Below are 22,731 nucleotides of genomic sequence, written 5' to 3'. Positions count from 1 at the left end.
GGAGCCAGCGTTTTACGGCTTATTCGTAGCAATTGCGCATGGTGTATTAAAGGATTCCTTCGTAATTGTGAAGGATACGCCGTCGCCTCTGAGAGAAAATTATAAGCATGCTTTTTTAACGTTCCGTGCCATTATTCGACATTTAAAAAATTCCTCTCGACACAGACCTCATTCCCTGGCAAGTTTTTCAATTTCTGTCGGCAAGCAACTTCTCGCTGCTACTGATTCTAAACCTTTTCGGGGTTGAAAATTTCAATTTTCCCTTTAATTTTTGAAGATGAAATCACAGACTGCAACGCCTCTCTAAAACTCTTGGACTCTCGGTAAACACGATTAGTTTCGAAGTTACCGGGGACCTCCTAGCAACAGTGGTGGTTTCTTTAACCTGAACTTTGTAACAGAAGATCGAAGTTTTTCTGATATTGATCGTTAGAATACGCCGGAAGTTTAAACTTTTATAGTAATTGGACCACCAAATTGACTTAACTTCTATCTATTCTGTTCCTCTCGAATGTTTTCTGTTTCTTTGGTTTTCAGAGTACAAAATGATACCAAGGATATCGTTTATGTAACTTCAGGCGACAAATACGATGCAGGAAAAAATTTTGTGGTATTTTCATTCAAAATCATTTAAAAGTCGTTTTGATTTGCACTATTGAATTGACCTCAGTATCGGCTGAAAACTGAGTAGGATGAATATTTTCATACAAAAACATCAAAGTGAATTTTACATCATATTTGTTTCTTAAAATTGTACAAATTATGTTGTTGATATTCTCTTCTATCTTCAAAATTGAAAACATTATTTAAATGTTCTGTTTCATCAAAGTTCATACTGGCGTACAGTATTTCGTTTTTAACGAGCATTTTAGCCAGGAGTATTCAGCACTCAAAGAGATAAAAATTGAAATTTAACATAGATGTCTGAAGCATCGAATGTTGTGACGTATAAACTGTGCGAACTATGCACTATGCCGTGTATATGGCTATAGCGGTTATGTAAGGTATTTTTAATATTGTCGGTGGTATATATTACAACTAGGTCATCATGACAACTGATATCGATTATTATAGGTTATTTTATACAGGGTGTGCGCTCTAACGGTTTTGTGTCGATCTTTTAAGCATTTACACCAATCAGACAAGAACATGTTTACAATAAACGTTAACGAATACATTAAGGAGAACAAAATGCAGTAATAAAAATTTCGAAAAATCTTTTTATCCAATAAAAGGCACCGGTCACGTTGACGATTTTAAATAGCATTTGTTGACTTTATAGCGTTATAGTTGACGAAAGGACGATTTTCAACAACCTTGATTAAATTTTAAAAATTCGCAGTAATTGAGAACATAATTTTCCTACGCGTTAATGAAATGTACACGTAACTCAGAGCCAAGCTTTCGGGGTGAATGTAAACATATATTTGCATCTCTTATTAACAGTACACATTAATTGATTAGAAAAACAGTTTTTTTAAAAGAAGACCATTAAGATGAACACGCTGTATATTCGTCACCATCTGTTTGCTGCCGAAAGTTTTAGTCTGTATTGAAATTCGAAACGATTGTTCTTGGAAGCGAATCAAACTTCCATATTTATTCGAAGTTAGAACGATTAGTCCGTGGATAAAAAATGCGATATTGAATTTTCTGATATTTTTTGCAGACCATTTTGCGTGCGTTACGATATGAATTCGATTTACGATAAAGCCGCCACGTCCTCGGCGTGCTTGAGATTTATAATTTGTATGCTCGTTTGCCCAGGTATTCTTCAGTTTAGTTATTTATGCGCAGGAAAAGATCGAAATTCTAAGTGGGGCTCGAAGGATTTCGAGTTCGTTCTTGGCTCTTGGTGAACATACAGTCTTTTCCCTGCTTCTCAATAGCGACTGCCGCGTCGTAAACCGACGAGGACACTAGACTTCACCCAGGGACAATGGTATTGCGGAGCAGTTTCCCAAATTAAGATCGCCAGCAAAGCATCTTTCCATTGTCCTCGTATACCCCATATAGTAACCTTGAAGGCGGGCAAAAAGATCTCCATTGGCATTCTTACGTCTTTCTTCATACTTGCAAACCCTCAAGAACTTGAAAGAAAAATGGAAAAGGAAAAAAAAAACGCAATATCATTTTTACGAATCAAATAAGTTATTCCGATGTTTAAAATTGTATATCCTTACAGCTATTCGAAATTCGGTATTTTGTATACTTTAAGTATAATCGATCCTTTTCTATATTATGAGAACCATTTTGTTTTTTCGAATTCTTTAATTTCTTTTAATTTTTAATTATATTTTTAATGTTGATAAAAATAATTCAGTAATCCTTTGTGTTTCTATAATGCATTTTAACCTAATTAGTCCTTGAAATATCATTCTATTTTCTATAGCTTATTTGAACAAACAATTGCCGTAAATATTACACGTTTTTCAAGATTAAAAATTAACATAATGCAATAACTGAATTTAATATGGAATTTTTGATCTACTTATTAAACTACAAAAAAAGATTGACCCACATTATGCATATTGTAGCAATTTCCACGGGCAAAAACTGTCAAGACTGTTACTAATTTGGGAAAAGTTTTGGAAAATGTAACTCGACAAGCTAGGAATAATGAGGTAACAAATTTGGTTACCGCAAGAACTTTCAAAACTTCTTTCCTTCCCCTTAACTTCCACGAACTATTTAACCTTTAGGTTATTTTGATCCACCGGTGGAACGATTTCGGATTAGCGCCTTACCCCTTTATATTTTCATATTTTCATATAACGCATCTCGACTGCTAGTATAAAAATATATTTAAGAAATAATTCATTCATTTTTATCAACAAAGAGAAGGTTGTCGACTCCACAAGGATCCCTTCAGCGACTTTATAATTTATATTAAATGTAAGTTTGTTATCTTTCTTTATTCACCCATTTCTAATAATCGAAGTAAAAAGTAAGAAAGGAAAATTATTGCTATTCAAAGCTCGATGATAGAAATTTCTAAGACGAGTTTTCACATCGAACTTTGGGTATAGAAAATATTATCATAAACGGTCACAAGGTATTTTGTTTCATAGTAGCGTCAAACTTCCAGCGTGAAGTATGGCTGCTCAACACGTGCAGAAGGAAAGTTTACTATGCGTTCAGAGGACACACACCGATCGTTTATGTAAGAACGATAAAGTCTGCATTGCAAATGCGTTTACTTTATTATTCGGACACAATAGTCCAACTACCTAACGATGCTAACCAGCCGTGCGCATATTTTAGTATGAAAACGGCGCGACGCCCGATTGTTCGCTCGAGGAAATCGTGGTTTCCGCTTTACAGCCACCAGCGGTTACAGCTGGATCCCATAGAAACTCGAAAAGTTCGTTTATGGAGGCTATCCCGTAACCTAATTCCATACTTCAATCCTCTCGACTCCTTGCCTTCGCTTCCACTACTTTTTCTTCGATCTTCTTAGATTTTGTTCATATTTACCGAGCGGATTTCGCTATTGACATTCTGCTCGTTTCGTACCATTCTAACTATGTCCTTCCTACATCCTCTATTGTGCAGATTTTCCGTATCTTTTAATAAACATTCAAATTTGGCCATACAAGCAAATATAAATATTATTTGTAAACGTTTTCGACCATTAAATTGGACATCTTCGCGTATATAGTATGATGCATGTTTCATTTAAAAGAACTGAAACTAAATCGTACGCGGTGTGAGGTTCACTTAAATTTATAAACAGATTTAACATATTTTCTTTCATTAAGAACATCTATTTAGAAAAAACTTTACACTATGTGTAACTTTTGTTCTATATTATCATAGATTAAACATTACTTATGCACCAGTCGACCAATTTAATGTCTTTAAATAATTACATTTATTTTTCTATCTGTTGACTGTTTACTACCCTTCGTTTCTTCACATTTTTATTAATTTTTCTTCGTTTTCCATATTTCTTATTATCTTTCTCGACTCGTTTAAAAATCTCCGTTTAAAATACCAATTTGGTCATTTGCATTCCTTGTTTCTTCGTTCCTGTCATCTTGGAGTACCTATCGCTGTCCTGTTACCAATTCCACGTCACGTTTTCGTTCCGTTTCTGCTTGTAATCCCTTTTTCCACCCAAGCTCTCTAATTGTCCCGCGCCTCCACTCAGGGAAGCATGCACAAAGACGCTCCACGGGGAACAACTACATCGAGATCGGCTCCTTGCTACGCGTCCTACATTTTAAATTAAGAATCAAGTCAGCCAGGAGTCTACACTTTGTTCGCAGAACTTTAGGAGTGACATTGGTCAGGAACAGCAGCCAAGGGATTTCGCGAAAACGATAGAAATAAATTAGCGTGTTAGGTCGAATTAAACGGTAATTGTCGTGTGATTACACCTAATCGAATCGTGGCGAATGTAATTAGATTAATTCTATCCGAGTACTGGCAGAGCTTAAATTCTCCTTGTTGGATCAATGTTTATTCTTCGCGATTTTTGTCGTTGTGAAATACTTGCGCACGTGATTGGAAATTTTCAAAATTTTGAAATTCACTTAATGGGGTAGAAATCAATCCTAATAAATATTTGGCTATTTTTGATTTTATCTGCACAAGGTAGAAGAAAAGCTTTCTGACAAGAGTTACTTCTTCAAACTAGATCTGTCATGTAATAAATAATTCACCAATTCTCAAATTGAATAAAGATTATAAAGAAAAATCGATGTTCCTTCAAACTGTTTATTTTGTTACATTTCTCAACGTCTAATAAATAGAGTGAGTTATTAGATAACAAATTTAAATACAACATAATTTGACAACGTTATAGAATGAAAGTAATAATACAAATTGATATGAAGAATGATAGTAAATAACGAGAAGTCCAACAATTAAAAACTTACACACGATCTCAACAAATTTTCAAGCTCCATTTTCTCGAAAACGAAACGTCGTACGAAAAATTTTTACCCTTTACCTTCGATTAATTTTTTCACGAAGAATGCACGGTTGTACCACCGGTGCCAGACCACCCTGTATAGTTATCCCCGGTGGAATATTTTTTCTTTGGCGCGCGAGACCACTCGAGTCGAGCGGCCGGCCGCTGGGGTTTTAAAAACCCGCAGCAGAGGATGAAAGCACACCACCGCGTATCGGGTTACAACCACTAATTCTTGGTTGATCCTCCCTTTTCCTTCAATTATTTGTACTTAGAATAATGATAAAGTTGATCCCTTACAAATGTCATGAAGTCAGGTATCTGAAAGTTTTTAATCGACGACCATCGAGACCGACATTTAAAGTTGTTTCGACGTTCCGCCATTATTGCAATTAACTTCTATAAGAAATACTAATACTAATACAGACAGTTCCAGACTCACATTAGATAAGACTCTATACGGTAATGATTTTTAAAATGAACCCCAGACGTGATTCGTAAATTGAACATTTCTATCCCTTCCAACTTGCGGGATCCCCCTTAAAGCTCAGTGAATGTTTTGTGAAAACAAACAGCTTATTAACTATAGGAAGATATTCTTAAAAATATGCTACATACCACGTTAAATTATTCAGTAATTTTATAATATAATAATAATATACGTGTATCGTCAGACTAAATAAAAATAAAGTTGTTTCAATGTTATATAATTTATAAATTTTTACTAATACATATTTATGGATTTTCCAGAAAAAATATTATATTAATCCTTTTAGCGATGTTCATTTTAAGAATCATTACTGTGCACATACGTAAAACTTACAGTATTTTATATGAACCATCATCGTGCGACCTAATACAGATAGATCTAAAATCACATTAAGTAGAATTCTATCTTACGTTCGTAGAACTTGACAAATGACAATGGTCAGGAATATCAACCAAGGGATTTCCCGAATTTGGTAGAAGTACAAACGCAAAACGGACAGCGCAAGAATCAAGAGACATAGTATCGGTTATCGCAAGGCTATGGAGCGATATTCCGATGAAATCTGAACCGTGGAACCGTGAAAGCAACGACCCCGCAGGTATGGATCGTTAACACAAGGAATCAATCCAACCCGATACAGAGAATCCCAACTCCACGACGCACAATATAGACCACACAGAGATCGCAGAATCCGATAGCAACAATTCCACGGTAGATGGGACACGGCACACGACTAGGGATCTCATAAAGCTTAAGTTCCGGTAAGAACAATTGGAAGCACGTCGGATCTGAATGCATCAACAACTGGACACGTGGGCCCCATTAGAGGCAATCCGTTAGAACATGTGACTCGATAACGAGATTCCCGCAAACGTAGAACTCGACAAGAATAATGGTATACCTGTTGGAAACAGTAGCAACGATGATCTCATGGAACATAATACAGATAACTTCTTGATACGTGGAAACCGGAAAGAATAATTTCTGAAAATATGGAACGCGTGAAAGACAACTTCTAGAAAATGGAATTTCGATAGGGATCGATGGAAACAAATTCGTGGAATGTGACAGGAATAGAAACTAGTATAATTGTAGAACCTAGTAGATATTACTTTTAAGTGGTGCTATTAATCGTTACTTTGTAATACATTTTTTAAGAATTCTGATCATTGAACCTACTTCCAGTACAAGATCTTGAATATATCTTGTAATATAAAAACACGAGATTCCGGAGAAAAACAAAGAAAATGCATATAATCGGATAGTTTGTGTTGTTCAAAGGTTTACGTGATTCTAGTCGTTCAGAGGCTGGCACAAGTATTAATCGTTCGAAGTTTGTGATGATTCTCAAGCACAACTATCTGAAGTTGAATTCTTCTTTCAAGACAGCCTTGGAATGTAAAGTTGAAATCATATAACACCTAATAATAATTAACAATCAGTTTCTTAGCGACGTCTCGTGAAGTAATTACTTTCTTCGAAGGAACCATCTTCAAAGCAGAGTCCCATTTTGCAATTTCTAGATTTACAATTGCTGTTGAAAGAGGTAGTGTTTTCCTTAAATAGTAGATTGTGATTTTCCAGCCGCCACCAAATCTCTAAGAAACATGTGAAAATTGTGGGACACGAATGTCGGTCTTGGGTAAAATATTATCTTTTGTTGTTCTCAGCGTGAACCCAATCAAGAAGTATCTTCATTAAACTTTAATGCCTGGATTAGCTCATATAACACCTTATGAATTCTGGAGTTCATGTGTGGTGTTCCATGTTGTCCTTAACAGCCCCTACTGGTCTGAGATCGTTCCTATTACGTTCCGTGTCTATGGAGTTGTCTATATCGAATCTGTCCATCTAGATGATTGACTCTATTGTGTTCACGTGTATGATGGGTGTCCCTATCGTATCTCAGGTTGTCGTGTATTATCCGTGTTGCATCTCACAGATTTTGGTGTTATAGGTACGGATCTTACAAGTTGGGTGTTCACTTGTGTTTATATCTGCCTTCAGAGCTCTGTGTGTCTCAACAGAACAAGAGATAAAGTAATGATTCTTAAAGTGAATATCGCTTCGAGGTTGGCATGTTCATTTAACGTAGATCGGAGGCGAATTTCAAGAGCAGCAGATGTTTATACGCAGAACCACCATTTATACATTCCTTTTTAAAAGGATAAAAACAATATTTTTAATTCATAAGCACATACTAGTAAAAATTTATAAATTATATAACGTTCAAACAACTTCATTGTAATTATTTATTTTAATTTACTCGAAAGTTAATGTATTTGATCATACACATTCATCATATACTAAAGAATCGAACAATTATACCTATCCGTATTCGCGTTAACGGAATTGTGTCTGTCGTCTCTAATAAAGAAAAAAAATTAATAAAAGACTCTACAGCATTTTTTAGTCAGTTCCTAAATGGACTACCATTATCAGTCGCAGTCCATATGTAAAAATGCGCGATTGAAATTTTTATATCATGTAATTTATTGACATTATAAAATTGGCATTCATGAATTCACTATAGAGTAATCGTTAGCTTTCAGTGCCCGACACGAGGTATAAATGGACGTTCGATAATAGCGTGATACTCTTCACGGAAAGCAGAAGTGGAAAAATGCTAATAAATAAGATACGATTATAGATTAACGTTGATTGTGGTGGGCCATATTTCACTCTATTGTGCAAAGCGTACAGAATGCGCTGAGACGTGACCCAGTTAAACAAGCAGTCGCGGTTAATTAAAAGTTATTGTTAGCAACCAGTATTGGAAAAGAACTGTGCTATTGGCATTCGGTGCTCGCCCTATTCAATGCTGAATTTCTTGATTTTAATTTTCAGGAGCGCGACTCATTAATTTGTTTTAAAAAAACGTCATTCGAAAATTCACTCGACGATATTATGAAATATCTCGCACGCGAAACATTGCTTCACCATTTTACTACGAACAACACCTATAGTAAACATCTATGAAACTTCAGTATATTTTCATAAAAGTGGAAGATCAGCAAATGTATACATTTATTAGTTAATGTTTACCATTATTAATTTGACTTGTGTGTATTTTAATGTTCTCGGTTTACATTCTTCGGTGAAAGTGTACTTCCATTATTCATCATTAACGCATGTTGTTTAGTATGAATACTCATCCGTATGTATATTTAGAATAGCTATATACAAATAGCACTTCGGGTTCATCAAAGAGTTATAATTAGCCTATTGATCTTTACGCGAATATAATAAATCAAAATATATACAAAGTCCATATGCAAATTAAAGGATAATTGTTTTATGTAATATTTCATATTGCAAATGCGATTTTTATAGTTGCTTCATGTTCTTCTATAACACTTTGGTGCAAATTCAATGTAACATATTCGCGTTTAGTTTTGATTATGTTTCCACAAACGACACACGTTTTAGGTCTTCGGCTGTATCTACAACTAATTTCATCGATTCGTTTCTATCAATTTTCTGTTGGAAACGTTAGAACGTAACTGATTATGCTACGGTATTTCAAATTATGGGTGACTGTTTACGTATTTCAGGACAGTGGAACAAATGGGTCTCATAAACTGTCATGTCGTGTCAAGCGACAATAGTATTGTATCACGTGTTTGTGTGTAAATGTGTACCTTATACTTGTATGTGTTTGTAGAATCATCTCACGTGACATATCACACGTAGGTATACAGGGTGTTCGGCCACCCCTGGCAAACATTTTAATTTGAGATTCTAGAGGCCAAAATAAGACGAAAATCAAGAGTATTAATTTATTGATTCAGGCTTCGTTAAAAAGTTATTAACGTTAAAGTAAGATAGACCTTATATCCAATGTGTTCTTTTGGCCCATTCTTCTGGGGCTCTAGAGTTCCATTACTACGTATTGTTTGAATTTTGAATCATTAAAATCCCTCAGTCCGTCCAGAAGTTATGATTTTTTAAACATACCCATGAAATTTCAGTGAAACATATCACTGCATAGTCAGACATTATATTTTCGCTTAGGAATTTTTTTCTCGAAAATGCGTAGGAATTCGGCAGTATGCCTATTCACCAAAAATGATTGTAATTGGCCCTCACAACTAAAAATAATTTTCCCAGAACGATTTGAAAAAATTTTTTTTCGCCGAAAAATTTAGGTACCTATTAGAATTTTAAAATCGAAAAATAAGGAAGAAAGCGTTTCATATTATTAAAATTAAGGAAAATGAAAGGAAGTAAGGAACGAATTAAATTACAGAGAGTAAAAAAAGAAACAATAGCAACAGAAAAAAGACTAAATTAAATAAGATGTAGACGATTTTGTATGACAAGTAAAAATTGAAATCAATCAAAATTAAGATATTTGTCTTGTATTTAACGCGTGAAGAAGCGTTCTACGTCGTCCGTAGTCGCAAGAGTAAATTTTCTCAGCGACTTAACGCTTCACCAAATATTTAGGGTCTCGCGATAAATCCTGTGTTTCAAATTAAGAAGAACAACAGCGTTCTAAACAGAGTTGAACAAATATTTGTTCGTGACTAACGAATGCAAATTTTAGATCCACTCGTTAAGTAGCTTTTGCCTGTGTCTTCGTTCGCCTGAATGTCAGTTTAACATTATTTCTGCCAAAGGTGTCGAGAGGCAATGTTTGAAACGTTGGCTTGAAATTATTTTCTAAGTTTGATCATTTTTCCTCGATAACGTGATATTAAAAATAACACAATTATTTTCAGAATTATTCCATGAAAAATAATGGTAAAAAAACGGAGATTAGTTAAAGAATGAATGGATTGGTCATGCATAAAATTTGCCCAACTCTGGTTCTAAGTTGCCTCATTGATGGACAAAATTTATTCACAAACGTTGGTCATTCGAACAGTAGAATCAGACTAATTCGTTTCGTCACGAAAGAGCCAGGCAGGACGAGAATATCGTTCGCGTGTTTACCCGAACTTTCTCGATGGGTATTTCATTCACCGATGCATCAGCCTCGCGCGAAAAGGACGGCTCGATTGTTACTCTCTTTCCCATTATCCTCGCGTTCTTCCGATATCCACATTTCGTCGAATGGTCAATCGTCTGACAAACTGCTGACCGAATCGACCACGGGCTGAAAACTTCAAACTACGGACCAAACTAAGGAAAGGGACTATGTCCCTACGGTTTCGTCGATCCTCGGCGTATTAACTCGAGAAATAAAATTATCCGTGGAACGAGGGGTCAGATGTAAAAGTTGACACTTGGAAACTTTCCGACGGCAACGTCGTTATCAATCAAAAATGTTTGCTACACAAACGGGAATGTGTTGACAATTTTTGATCGTGATTCTTAAGCTTGTCGAAATTCTTTCTAAATCGTGCGTATTCATCCCTTGCACGTATTGTATTTCTGAGACAATATTTGTACAATATGCTAACTGAGACGGAATAGAGAAAGTTACTCTGCTCCCAGGAGAATAGTTATTGTAGCGCAAGAATTCTTGAAACTTCCACATTTGAAAGAAGATTCTTTATCGATAGGTTCAATTGCTGTTTTGTCAGTTTGTTTTCAAAGACCGTGTACAGTACGAGTCACGCAATTCACACGGGTCACAGCTCTTGTACGGTTGACGATAGAATAGAGAGGTAGAGGAAACGGTTGAATGGCATAAAACTTATCTATTATTCTATGCTCATATTGTCTTCTCTAGTATCACAATGCTCTACAACCTCCATTAATACCGTTTTGTTAATGACATTCTACAGTTCTTTTTACGTAAATCGACGTTTCTTATCATTTTGCGAATACTGTAAAAGCTGGAAAATATATTTCATTAACGTACTGAAAATTGATCTCTCAAAAACTGAAAAATTCATTGTACAAATGCTATAAGAAAAGTCGTGAAGTTAAATGACGCCAAAATAACACTGTACATTAGAAATTGTAAACGAAATCACAATTAAGAAGCCAGTTTCGCTCACTTCATAATGAATGAAATATAAACTACTAACGAAGTATACTCAAACTGTGCATCGTACGAACGTCGTCAAACGTTAACATAAAATCACCTTGTTATCACTGAAAGTGATCTACACTATGAAAGGGCTCGTCGTTCGTCGTTGTGTCAGACGAAAGAAGGAAATTGTCCAGAAGTAAGGAGAAATTGTAGTTGCGAATTCTACTTCGCCGTACGGTCTTTTCAACCAGCGAACAGATTCACAGTCTTCAGCATCGAAACGTAGAATGATAATGGTGCTCCTCCTAGGAATCGTTGATATTCACTCTTCGGGACGGTTCGCTTGTTACTTTGATAAGTAGCATCATTTGACGTGAGACGAGGGAAAGAGGGTGACGTTCGACAAGATACTTTGAGTTCGAGTTATTCGAATCGTTCGTCGAACGTGTTGAATCCCAGCTCTGCTAGGTAGCCGTAGGCGGAATTGTCGCCTCTAAAATAAGGTACGTTATTAAGCTTTTAACCAGTTGCTCGCCTCATTATTCTCGCTCAGTTTTCAATCTATCGATCCACTCGGAAAGGAAGCCGCGCTTGCAGGTTTAATTGAATAGATGAAACTTGGAAATTCGTATACCGCGATGCCGCGTTACTGAATCTATATCGGCGAAATCACTTCTCGCGCGACTAATTATGTTGCCAGATCATACTCATCGCCTTTTTATTTCTTTCTCCAGTTGATAATAAAGCAATCACGATCAGCGTGATGGTCGAAAGAAATTCCGAAGCGTTAAGTTGTTAAAATATAACGAGCCTTTTAAACACAGTTGATTGCGATCTATCGATCAAACGCAAGTTGTTGTTCCGACAGATCCTTCGTTTTTCCTCAATTATTGTACTTAGGTCAACGAGTCAGACGATCCAGCTTTTAGAATAAAGTTTATATTTATTTCAGAGACTGAAAAAATGATATCAATCATGGTTTAATCAGGAACTCTGTTATAACTGAAGTAAAGTAGAGTTATAGAATAACAATTATTTTCTTGAGTAAAATGTATTTAGTTACAAATAACAATTACAAGAGACAGAAATTCTTATTGGTTGATTTGAATTTTACTATTTTTATTTTAACTGTATTTATTATTAGACAGTGGTTTTAATCAATTAAAAAATTAATACAAATTACTGGAAATTACTGGAAATTAAGAAATTAAATCGAGTGACTATTGTTAGATTATTAGTTTTCAGTAATGTATTATAATTTATAGAATTTGTTACAATAAGATTGACGGTATTGATTTTTTCCCGTGGACATGTTTGCACTGTCCAACTCTTCGTTTCGAAAACAGTTCTATCTAATTGGAATTGTAGATTTTATTTCTTCTCTTTCTTCACGGTTCAGTAAGTTTTAATTGGCTTCCTCTTTATGCGACGTTTACCTTATTATTGACACCTTATTATTTCCAAAGGAGTGATATTTGTCACTCAGTTCAGTAATGGAAACTTATTAGTGACTATTATTCATATTGACATTTTGCAAATAACTATAAAATGCATCACCGTATATTTTTAAACTCTTCTCTGGATGTTACATATTTTTAAAAAATACAGGATATTGAAGGAGCATTCGGGAAAGAAGAATAAAATTTGTGAGTTGCACTTTACCACGTTTTACAAAGAATCTGACGCTATTTTTGAAATCATTCAATATTGACAAATAACATCAAAGAAAACCGCGTTTCAGCGTCGTCGTCTTGTTTTATTTGGACTGCACTTCGCTAAATTCAGTTTTCCACTTTCATTCCCTCTTTTTAATGTTCCAAACGTCGCTTCACGCTTTTCGAAACACACGTTTCGCAAAGTGAGTTTCAACGAATAGAGTGATATTTTTACTACCTGTGTGACGTACAATGAACATTGCAGAACTACAATGTATCTGATTTGATATTTTTGTACACGGTTATTTATGGTAGAATAATAAATATATCCATGTCTGCTGGACGTAGTTTCTTATCTAGGTTCTTCCTAAGAATCCAAATAGGAGACATATTTACACTTAATTACCATCTTCCCTATTATGCTAATGGTAAATCCAATCTGAAATATTTTATTTCGCCAATACTCTCAATTTCTTCGTAGATTTTCACGAGCACATCAAATCTTCATGAAAACTTTCTCCTAATAACTTTTTCATACATATTTTTTCTTTTGTTTCACATTTACTTGAGTAATCAATACTTTTATTTATACGTAATATATAAATGAACAAAGATCGTATTCAATTATTATTATTGTACAACAATATACATTTATTTTGATATAACCTCCGCCTTACTTATTATCACAATTATCTCAACATAATTGAATTTTTACTCAGGTATGGAAAAAATAAATAAACAAACGTCCAAGTCGCTAGATCTTCAATAATCTTGCAAATGTAATTTCGTACCGTGACAAATGCCGTGTAGATCAATTCTATGCGTATCTTTTTCTTTATTACAAATCACAGTGTACCCACGGTAGAGGAAGAAAATAGCTATTTCTTCGTTGCAACGGGGAGCTCTTCATGTCGATCTTCGACCGAGTTCCACGAAGCCCCAGCAATTTTTCGAGATACTCGAAGGCTCCTATGAAAGAAATACGCCGACGACCTGGTTGCTTGAATAGATCATTCTTGGCCCAGCTGCCGAATATTCTGTGCGGTGTACCGGTAGATACTTGTATCTCTGCAGGATACATGCAATGGCGCATTCGCACTTTGATCACATCTCCGTTAGAATGGCTTTCTCCTTCTCCTCCTCTCACTTACTAAACATCTCCCTTTCGCTCCTTCGGGCTCTTTCGAAGCTTCTGGATATCACTGCCTTCCAAACAAGACTATCAGCAGATTTTATGCCCGCGGAACATTGACAAACTTGCTGCTGCTGCAAAGTCGCGTCAAAACGGCGTGCGATCGTTTAAAAATCGTTCCTGGATAATTTATTTCGTTGAGCAGCTTAGAATATTGTAGGACGAGCAAACTAACGAATGCAATCGAAATAATTTAATAACTACGGATCGTTATGGTGTGAAAATAATTGCACGTTTCGGCCTTCGATTGGCGGAATATCGTAGATCGAGCAAACTAACGAATGCAATCGGAATAATTTAGTAATTACGGATCGTAACGATGTGAAAATAATTGTAAAAATTCTACTTGCAAAGTACTGTAGCGATTTTTCACTGTACGAACTTTTCATTGGGCGTAAGAAAGCAAAGAGTATCATTCGCGTGTGTTTATTCGTCGGATCGGTTAATCGATTATTCGTTTTGAAATAGCTGTAAGGCTGGGTCATATAAAGTCTGTGTTTGCATTCCCAAAACTACCGATCTGCGTCTGATGCGGAAGTTTTTCAATTAAATATTCACCATTCCGATACGTCGCGTGAAAGCGGCGCTCCACGTTCGACGACTAGCTTCCATTCATCGTTTTCACAAACTTTTTCTCGATAGTTTAAATTTTTCGCGAATAAAAGATTCAACTGTAACAGCCAACAGCGAACGATAGATCGCACCATCAGATACAGATGGGTTTGGAACCGAAGTTATTATCGGATTTATGACGGCACGGACAATACAATTTTCTGTATCCCTTAAATGCTATTCAACAAATTGTCACGGGTACAGTTTCATAATTAATCGTAATTTCATGATTTTTATCATCGTTCGTATTTTCAGAACAAACAGAACAAACGTTCTTTCATGTTGTAAAATAATTTAAAATTAAATTTGTGTTATGCACACATTGTAATTAACTTATTTCACGGAATATCAATTTTCCATACAAATTTGCTATTCTACATGTTCGTACGTATATTTGCATCATTTAATTGCATAAAAATATATTGTGGAAACATAAAGGTGAATAAATAAATCTATTCTATACGAGTTAAAACAACAACTTGAATTATGAAGTAGTGGTTTGTTGAATAGCGATTCTGTAATTTGAATTTTAACTCGGAATTTAATTAAAGTATGACTCATTTAGTATATTTGACATAAAACAGCAGATTATTAATATACCGAGTTAATTGTTACAAATAACTCGATATAAATGGAAGTAATCAATATCAATATGTAATAAACGTCATGAAAAATATATTTAAAATTACACGACAGTGGAACAAACTGAGTGTCAATAAAGCTAATGGCGTTTAGAATGTAGCACGCTTCTCTTTCCAATGAAATATAATGAAATAAGAAATTGATTTAACGATTATTTTGGGAATTTCTTTGTCTCACAATATAAATTTAAAAACTCTAAAATATCAACATTTCTGACAAACAAAACATATTTTAATTTTTAAAATTATGATATTTAGTGTTCTTCTATTTGAAGTAAAAAAGAAAAATTTCATGAATCAGAGTAAGAGTCTTTATTTCAGACATATCTAGTCATAATCATTTATTGTATGCTCTAAGGCAATATCCCTTAAGAACTTTAAATTACAATACAGAAAGTGCAATGGTAAGCAGAAACGCCGGCTCTATTAAAGCGATAGTACAAGAGTTGCAAGTGCAAAAGTATTATGAAAGTAACAAAGAAAGGTATGTGCAGTACTAAAAAAAATCACAGAAATAGAAAAATAGTAATAAAAGTATAAATAGCAACGTGGAGCGAAATAAAAATTAAAGGTACGCGAGTGGGTTTAAGAAAAGAAAAAAACGCAGGTTCGCATGCAGATGCAGTAAACACGAAATGTATAGACTATAAAAATAGAGAAAACAAATAAATTTTAACGAAGGAATACTGGTATTGATATTTCGTTCCGTACATTTTGAATATTTTTCTCTTTAAACATTCTGTTCGCATGATATTTCCATGGAAAATAATCGTTTAAATCTATACATACGTCAATCATTCTTAATCATTTAACATTTTATTCATTTTATTTATTTATGTAACAAATTTATTTATGGTTTGCGAAAAAAGGAAAATAAAATAAAATATAGACATTGGCTATGTTATGATAAATGATGCAGGTTCAACAAATATTATTTAATAATTGATTCTCAAAATTAAATATGCGATCATGTAACTAAAATATTGCAAATATTTAAACAACAGTTTATCGTTACGTTCTTTATCGAAATTTCGCATAATTTTATTTTTCTGGGAAACCCATTATGATATTTATATTTATATATTTTGTGTATGTAGTGCTAATCTGAAAACAGTTACGCAAAAATTATTTACTGTGTATTCATCAAATTTCAATTAAAGGGTATAGCCGAATAAGGGGGTCAAATGTGCCCCCAAACCGAATTGAACGAACGATGGGTCATTCGATAGCTTATCCAAAAAAAACCATGTGTGCAAATTTTTAACTTGAAATCTCGACCGTGGGGGTAGTAATGGGGTGAAAACGAAAATCATGTTTTTGAGCAATTTCTCTTAACCTACTGAGTAAAAAAATGTAAAAAAATTCAGAGACACTTCGGGTACTGGGACACATATTTTGGAAGATTTTCAGATTTTTTGATCGAAGAACCAGGTAGTAAAAAATAAAAAACCGCAAAAAATGCCGAAAAATGCCAATTACGTATCGAAGGAGGCCCGGAACTACTTTTATACTTTTACAGTAAACACGTATTGCTATTACTATTATTCTCAATTTTTTTCAGATTTTTCATTTTGGTGCGCCGCAGTGAAAAAAAATAAAAACCGATTTTTTCCTCATTTTCTGCGTATTAGAGTAACTTACACGTTGAATTTTTATGCATTCTTCAATATACGAGTGTTTTGTACACTGTTTAATGTTTCTACACTAAGCAGAATTACATAACAATTGAAAGAAATAAAATAAACCAACCGTTGAGCGCAACATATCCTAAAAAATCAACGATGTTTTCAACAAGGTCGTTGGCGCAGCGTTAGAGTGTCCGACTGTGAAACCGCTGGAATTTTTTTTACCGTAGGTTCGAGTCTTTCTTTGGGACTTAGAATTTTTTTTTATTCGTTATTTTTTTTTCCAAATTCTAACTATATAACAATGGTTTATATTTATTTATAAATATTCTAAAGGCATTTTACAAATATTTTAACCTGAAATATCTATAAATATAATTTTGGAGCGATTTTTGCATAGGATGATTTTCTTATCTCCACATCATTTAAAAATAACTTCAAAAAAATTAAGGATACATATTGTTAAACTATAGCAATATATAATATACTGTTAAAATCCAAAGTGATTTGAGAATTCGGTTTATGACACAGTTTTCTGGTACATTGTAGTTATTAGGAATCGTTTTTTTCGTAAGATTATTTTTCGTTATTAGTCACTCTTTAGCAAGTTACTCTGTAGCAAACATTCATATTTATCAAAGAAAGAGAAAAAAAAGGAAAGATCTGCTTGATCGAAGGGGGAGAAGAAGTAATAGTAAGCCAGTATAGAATCTTCTGTTCTAATCCATTCACAATAGTCAAAGGTAAGAGATTTGAAAACTAACATTTCACATTAATTTCAGTTCAAGAGATGTTAAACAATAATCGTGGTTGACAAAAAAAATAAGGACGCAAAGACGCTCCAAAATTATATTTATAAATATTTCAGGTTAAAATATTTGTAAAATGCCTTTAGAATATTTATAAATAAATATAAACCATTGTTATATAGTTAGAATTTGGAAAAAAAAATAACGAATAAAAAAAAATTCTAAGTCCCAAAGAAAGACTCGAACCTACGGTAAAAAAAATTCCAGCGGTTTCACAGTCGGACACTCTAACGCTGCGCCAACGACCTTGTTGAAAACATCGTTGATTTTTTAGGATATGTTGCGCTCAACGGTTGGTTTATTTTATTTCTTTCAATTGTTATGTAATTCTGCTTAGTGTAGAAACATTAAACAGTGTACAAAACACTCGTATATTGAAGAATGCATAAAAATTCAACGTGTAAGTTACTCTAATACGCAGAAAATGAGGAAAAAATCGGTTTTTATTTTTTTTCACTGCGGCGCACCAAAATGAAAAATCTGAAAAAAATTGAGAATAATAGTAATAGCAATACGTGTTTACTGTAAAAGTATAAAAGTAGTTCCGGGCCTCCTTCGATACGTAATTGGCATTTTTCGGCATTTTTTGCGGTTTTTTATTTTTTACTACCTGGTTCTTCGATCAAAAAATCTGAAAATCTTCCAAAATATGTGTCCCAGTACCCGAAGTGTCTCTGAATTTTTTTACATTTTTTTACTCAGTAGGTTAAGAGAAATTGCTCAAAAACATGATTTTCGTTTTCACCCCATTACTACCCCCACGGTCGAGATTTCAAGTTAAAAATTTGCACACATGGTTTTTTTTGGATAAGCTATCGAATGACCCATCGTTCGTTCAATTCGGTTTGGGGGCACATTTGACCCCCTTATTCGGCTATACCCTTTCGGACAATTTTATATTCATTTTACTGGAGTATGTTAAAACTCCAATTTTTGATTATATTTTAAATCGAAGAACATATTTACCTCACAATCATACAAATTTTCACTAGAAAGCCCTAAATTGGAAGGAGATTAATTGTCAGGCACCCTAATAACCAGTCAATAATTTTAATCTCTACTGCAAGCCATTTTCTTAACAAAACTTAATTATCTTGTTACGAGTTTCCAAAGACCAATGACCAAGTATAGTACATATGTAAATTATACTACAAGACATTAGCAAGAACAGTGTTGGACATAATAATACTGGTAGGAAGTTGCTTAATTTACCAGTACTTAGAACCAAATGCAAAATGCAAACTTGTTGTTTAGTTTCTCAACAACAACAACTTGAACGTTATGTAATTCCCCACTTGGTAGATTGCTTGTAGAATTGCATACAAATTCTACGATATTTGAAAGTAGAACGAGATGCTGGTATAAAATATGCAAATTACTTTAAAAATGTTACTTAAAAAATCTTTGAAGTATTAGGTCGCCCCATAAGTTCAAATATACCGTGGAATTTTACAAAAATCAAAAACAATCAGTAAATCTCTTCTCGTTTGACAATTCTTTCCCCTTTTTTTTATAAAACTTTGATTTTTCGTTAAAATGTTCTTTGACGCTGTTTTTCAATCCACTGACATTTCCAAATTTTTTACCCATCAAAACGCCTGCAGATTGTTGTATGAAATTTATTTTTCGTCTCCAGTTATTAACTAGTTTAGGACAGCTTTGATTTTAAGAAAAAAATATTTAGAGTAGAATGAATTTTGCTCTTGAAAATATGTAATGGCACGAACTTATGGGACCACCTAATACTTGAATAATCTCTCTAATCTAATTTTGATAATTTTCTGTAATTTCAATACGTTGTTTAACCACGAATCTTTCCATAATAACTTGTAAATCACTACTCGATACAAATATCACGTGACTCGAACAAACGAATACCAATATGGCGGCTGTGACAATCAAGAGTCCTATCGTTCTCATTAGAAAACCCTACATTATCTCACAAAACAAAACGCGTATATGACATTAGTATAGCTGTATCTCATTCATTCCCTTCTCACTCAGCGAATCCCATAGAATATCAGAATTGAAATATCATTCGAAGACATTAGTTTTGAGTCGCGTTTCGCAGTTGGTGCAGTTGATCACGTGACTCGAACAAGCGAACACCAATATGGCCGCCGTGACAATCAACAGTCCTATCGTTCTCATTGGAAAGCCCTATATTATCCCACAGAACGAAACACGTATGTGACCATCGGTGTATCTCTTTCATTCCCTTCTCGATCGGCGAATCCCATAGAATATCAGAATTCACGTGTCGTTCGAAGAACCGTTCGCAGACATTAGTTTTGGACCGTGTCTCGACAGAATACAGAACCTGTCTCGCGCCAGGAAACCCCTCTTTGGACATTCATCGGCTGTTTGAATTCCAGAATCACGAGGGTGCCGCGTATCCGTGGTCTCCGCTGGCGGCCCGATAAATTCAACAAACGTCTGTGAATATCAGAAGCTTCGGGGGATGCGAAAATCGGAGGACGATGTCGATGAGACCGGCCTGGGGGCCGAAGTTGTTTCTGGTGCTGGTGACGACCACGATCGTTATCGGCAATTATCAGCGTCATCGGGAGAAGACTCACCTGCGCGAGCAGCTCGTTAACGGCCATAAAGTAACGAGGAACATCACTCGCTTACAAGGTGAGTACTATACAGACGTCCAGCGGGAATTGTTGGATTTAATGTTTGCCGGCCATGTTTCCTCCCCCTCCCTCATTACTCTTGCGGTCGTATCTCGTTGACAGGGAATCGTGGATGGTTTGAATGGGACATTTGCGCGCGACACCAAATGACTGTGTAATTTGCGTTTTTTGCTGAGAACCTGTACTCCGGATTACCGAAAGTGTCGTACGGATTGAAAGTTTGTTGCGCGAACAGGTGACTTCGCGCGAGACAACAGGTACTTTTAACTCCCAGTGGTTCTTAAGTTTTTTTTTTCGAAGAAACATTCCTGCTTGTTCGGTCAATATTTAAGTCATTAAAAATTTTTTAACGAGGAACTATAGAACATAGAGCGTTAAACTTTTATTCGTTTCTTCTTTCGTTAGACAAATACTAATTTTCAAAGCTTATTATCGATTATTATTAAAGAGATTTTGACAACTTTGTAACAAGTTGGGTCTTGCCGTGCTACAAAGAATTACATTTGACATTTGTTTCGTCTTTGCTAATTTCTATACATTTACACTGTACAGAGTGGTCGTTTGAAAATTTAAAATCTAAGTTCTCGAAAACAACATAACTATTTTATTTAGTTTTTATTTGTTCAACATTTTCAAGATTATTTGACGGGTAACTTTGTTTCTTTGTATGCGTAAAATAAGAATTTGTAAATAAAAATATAGGTTCCCAATTAGAAACACAATTTTATATTTCAAATAACCTTGAAAGTGTTCAACAAATAAAACAATAAATAAAATTGTTTCTCCCCCTTGAAACCAAGTAATTTTTTAAATTTAAAGTTTTCAAATGGATACACTGTATGAGTTTCTATGTGTTGTTCTTGATTCCGAAAGAAATTACAAATAGTTCAACGATCGAAAAATGTGTTATCTTAAATTGTGATTCCAAGTGAAACGGGAGTTATTTTCTTTACTTAATTCTAAGCATCGCCAATCTTTTTGATACGCAATCATACGCAAATGGTACGTATACAAATGGACGACAGTATTTCGAACCTTGTTTCGAGGATTTCGTTAAATTGTGTAGCAGGGAATACCTCGTGCAATTCAAAGGGAAACGTTATGGGTACATGTGTTTTTTATGTCTCCAAAAATAAAACTCGGTTGTGTTTTTACTTTGCACGCTTTATTTGTCTAGTTTCATTTTAACGAGTGCTCTTTTATTTATATTTTTCGCGTTTCAGTAACACAGTTCTCTCTTTCATCTTACATCTGTAAACATTTTTCTAACTAAACTAGCCAATCTCGGATAGAATAAATATTGTGCTTATTTCGTTAAAGCTTCAACGCTCGAGCATTAAATATTCCAACGACACACGAATTCCCTACTTTACACAATTTAAAAACCACAGCAATCAACGGTAATTTAAAAAGCATTAAATTAAATTATAGTATTAAATTAAATTTAACCATGCATAGACGTTTTTGAACGTCCAGACAGTTAATTATGCAGAGCACTTTTTTAAATGCGGTTCCATATATTTCAAGCTTGTAGCATTCACTCAAACGAATAAAAATGTATGAAATAAATTCTTTCCACGTTATTTAGTTAAATAATGTAACCTATGTATCAACATTTATTCATTAGTTAAGGTAGGAAAACAGGATTATCGAACATTATATAGAATTACTCGTGTATTGTTAATGCATTACGAAAGACAGTTTACACTTTCTATATATCCATATTTCATATAATAAACAGATCAAGAAATCTAAGCAGTATACGAACAAACAACGTACGTTACTCAAAAAGATAATCTCTTTTTTCAAACTGCATCGATTAAACATTTTTCATTAGTTTCAATAAACATTAAAAGCTTGTAACGATTCATTTAAAATAAAATTTCACTTTTGCGTTGATATAATTTACGAAAATGTCGTATTCATAGAATAATAGAAACGATTAAACAATCGATTCGATACTTTTCTAATCTGCACTCAGCTTTTTGTAATAATCAAAGTACCCAAATAATTCCCGAATAGACTCGATCGAAAATTGTGTTTGGACAGCTTTTCGTCAACGTCGTTCTACGTTTAGCGGTTGTTATCCTGCTTGAAATCGGAATGACGACATCGATTGCCGCGAATTCCCCCGGGGAACGTGCACCAAACCGGATTTTATTGCCAGATCCTTGAAAAGGAATTAACGTTCGTATCGCGGGGGTCGCGAATCGAAAATTGAAAC

The 22,731-nt window shown here is 34.4% G+C and overlaps 2 protein-coding genes across 2 annotated transcripts in view; one reads left to right on the top strand and one right to left on the bottom strand.

The window, feature by feature from the left end:
* Positions 1 to 2,071, bottom strand: part of LOC143343193 (cilia-and flagella-associated protein 96) — a 131,588-nt gene extending 129,517 nt beyond the window's left edge. Inside the window, exon 1 of the mRNA XM_076767821.1 lies at positions 1,931 to 2,071. Coding sequence (XP_076623936.1) covers positions 1,931 to 2,071 — 141 coding nt within the window. The remainder of the gene's footprint in view (positions 1 to 1,930) is intronic.
* Positions 1 to 22,731, top strand: part of LOC143351613 (zwei Ig domain protein zig-8) — a 154,070-nt gene that overhangs the window by 42,725 nt on the left and 88,614 nt on the right. Inside the window, exon 2 of the mRNA XM_076783348.1 lies at positions 20,244 to 20,505. Within this exon, the coding sequence (XP_076639463.1) occupies positions 20,349 to 20,505 (157 nt within the window). The 5' untranslated portion in view covers positions 20,244 to 20,348. The remainder of the gene's footprint in view (positions 1 to 20,243; positions 20,506 to 22,731) is intronic.

Source organism: Colletes latitarsis, chromosome 1, assembly GCF_051014445.1.
Source record: "Colletes latitarsis isolate SP2378_abdomen chromosome 1, iyColLati1, whole genome shotgun sequence".
Taxonomy (NCBI): Eukaryota; Metazoa; Arthropoda; class Insecta; order Hymenoptera; family Colletidae; genus Colletes; species Colletes latitarsis.
Note: the sequence above shows the minus strand (reverse complement) of the source record. Positions and strands in the feature narration are given on the sequence as shown.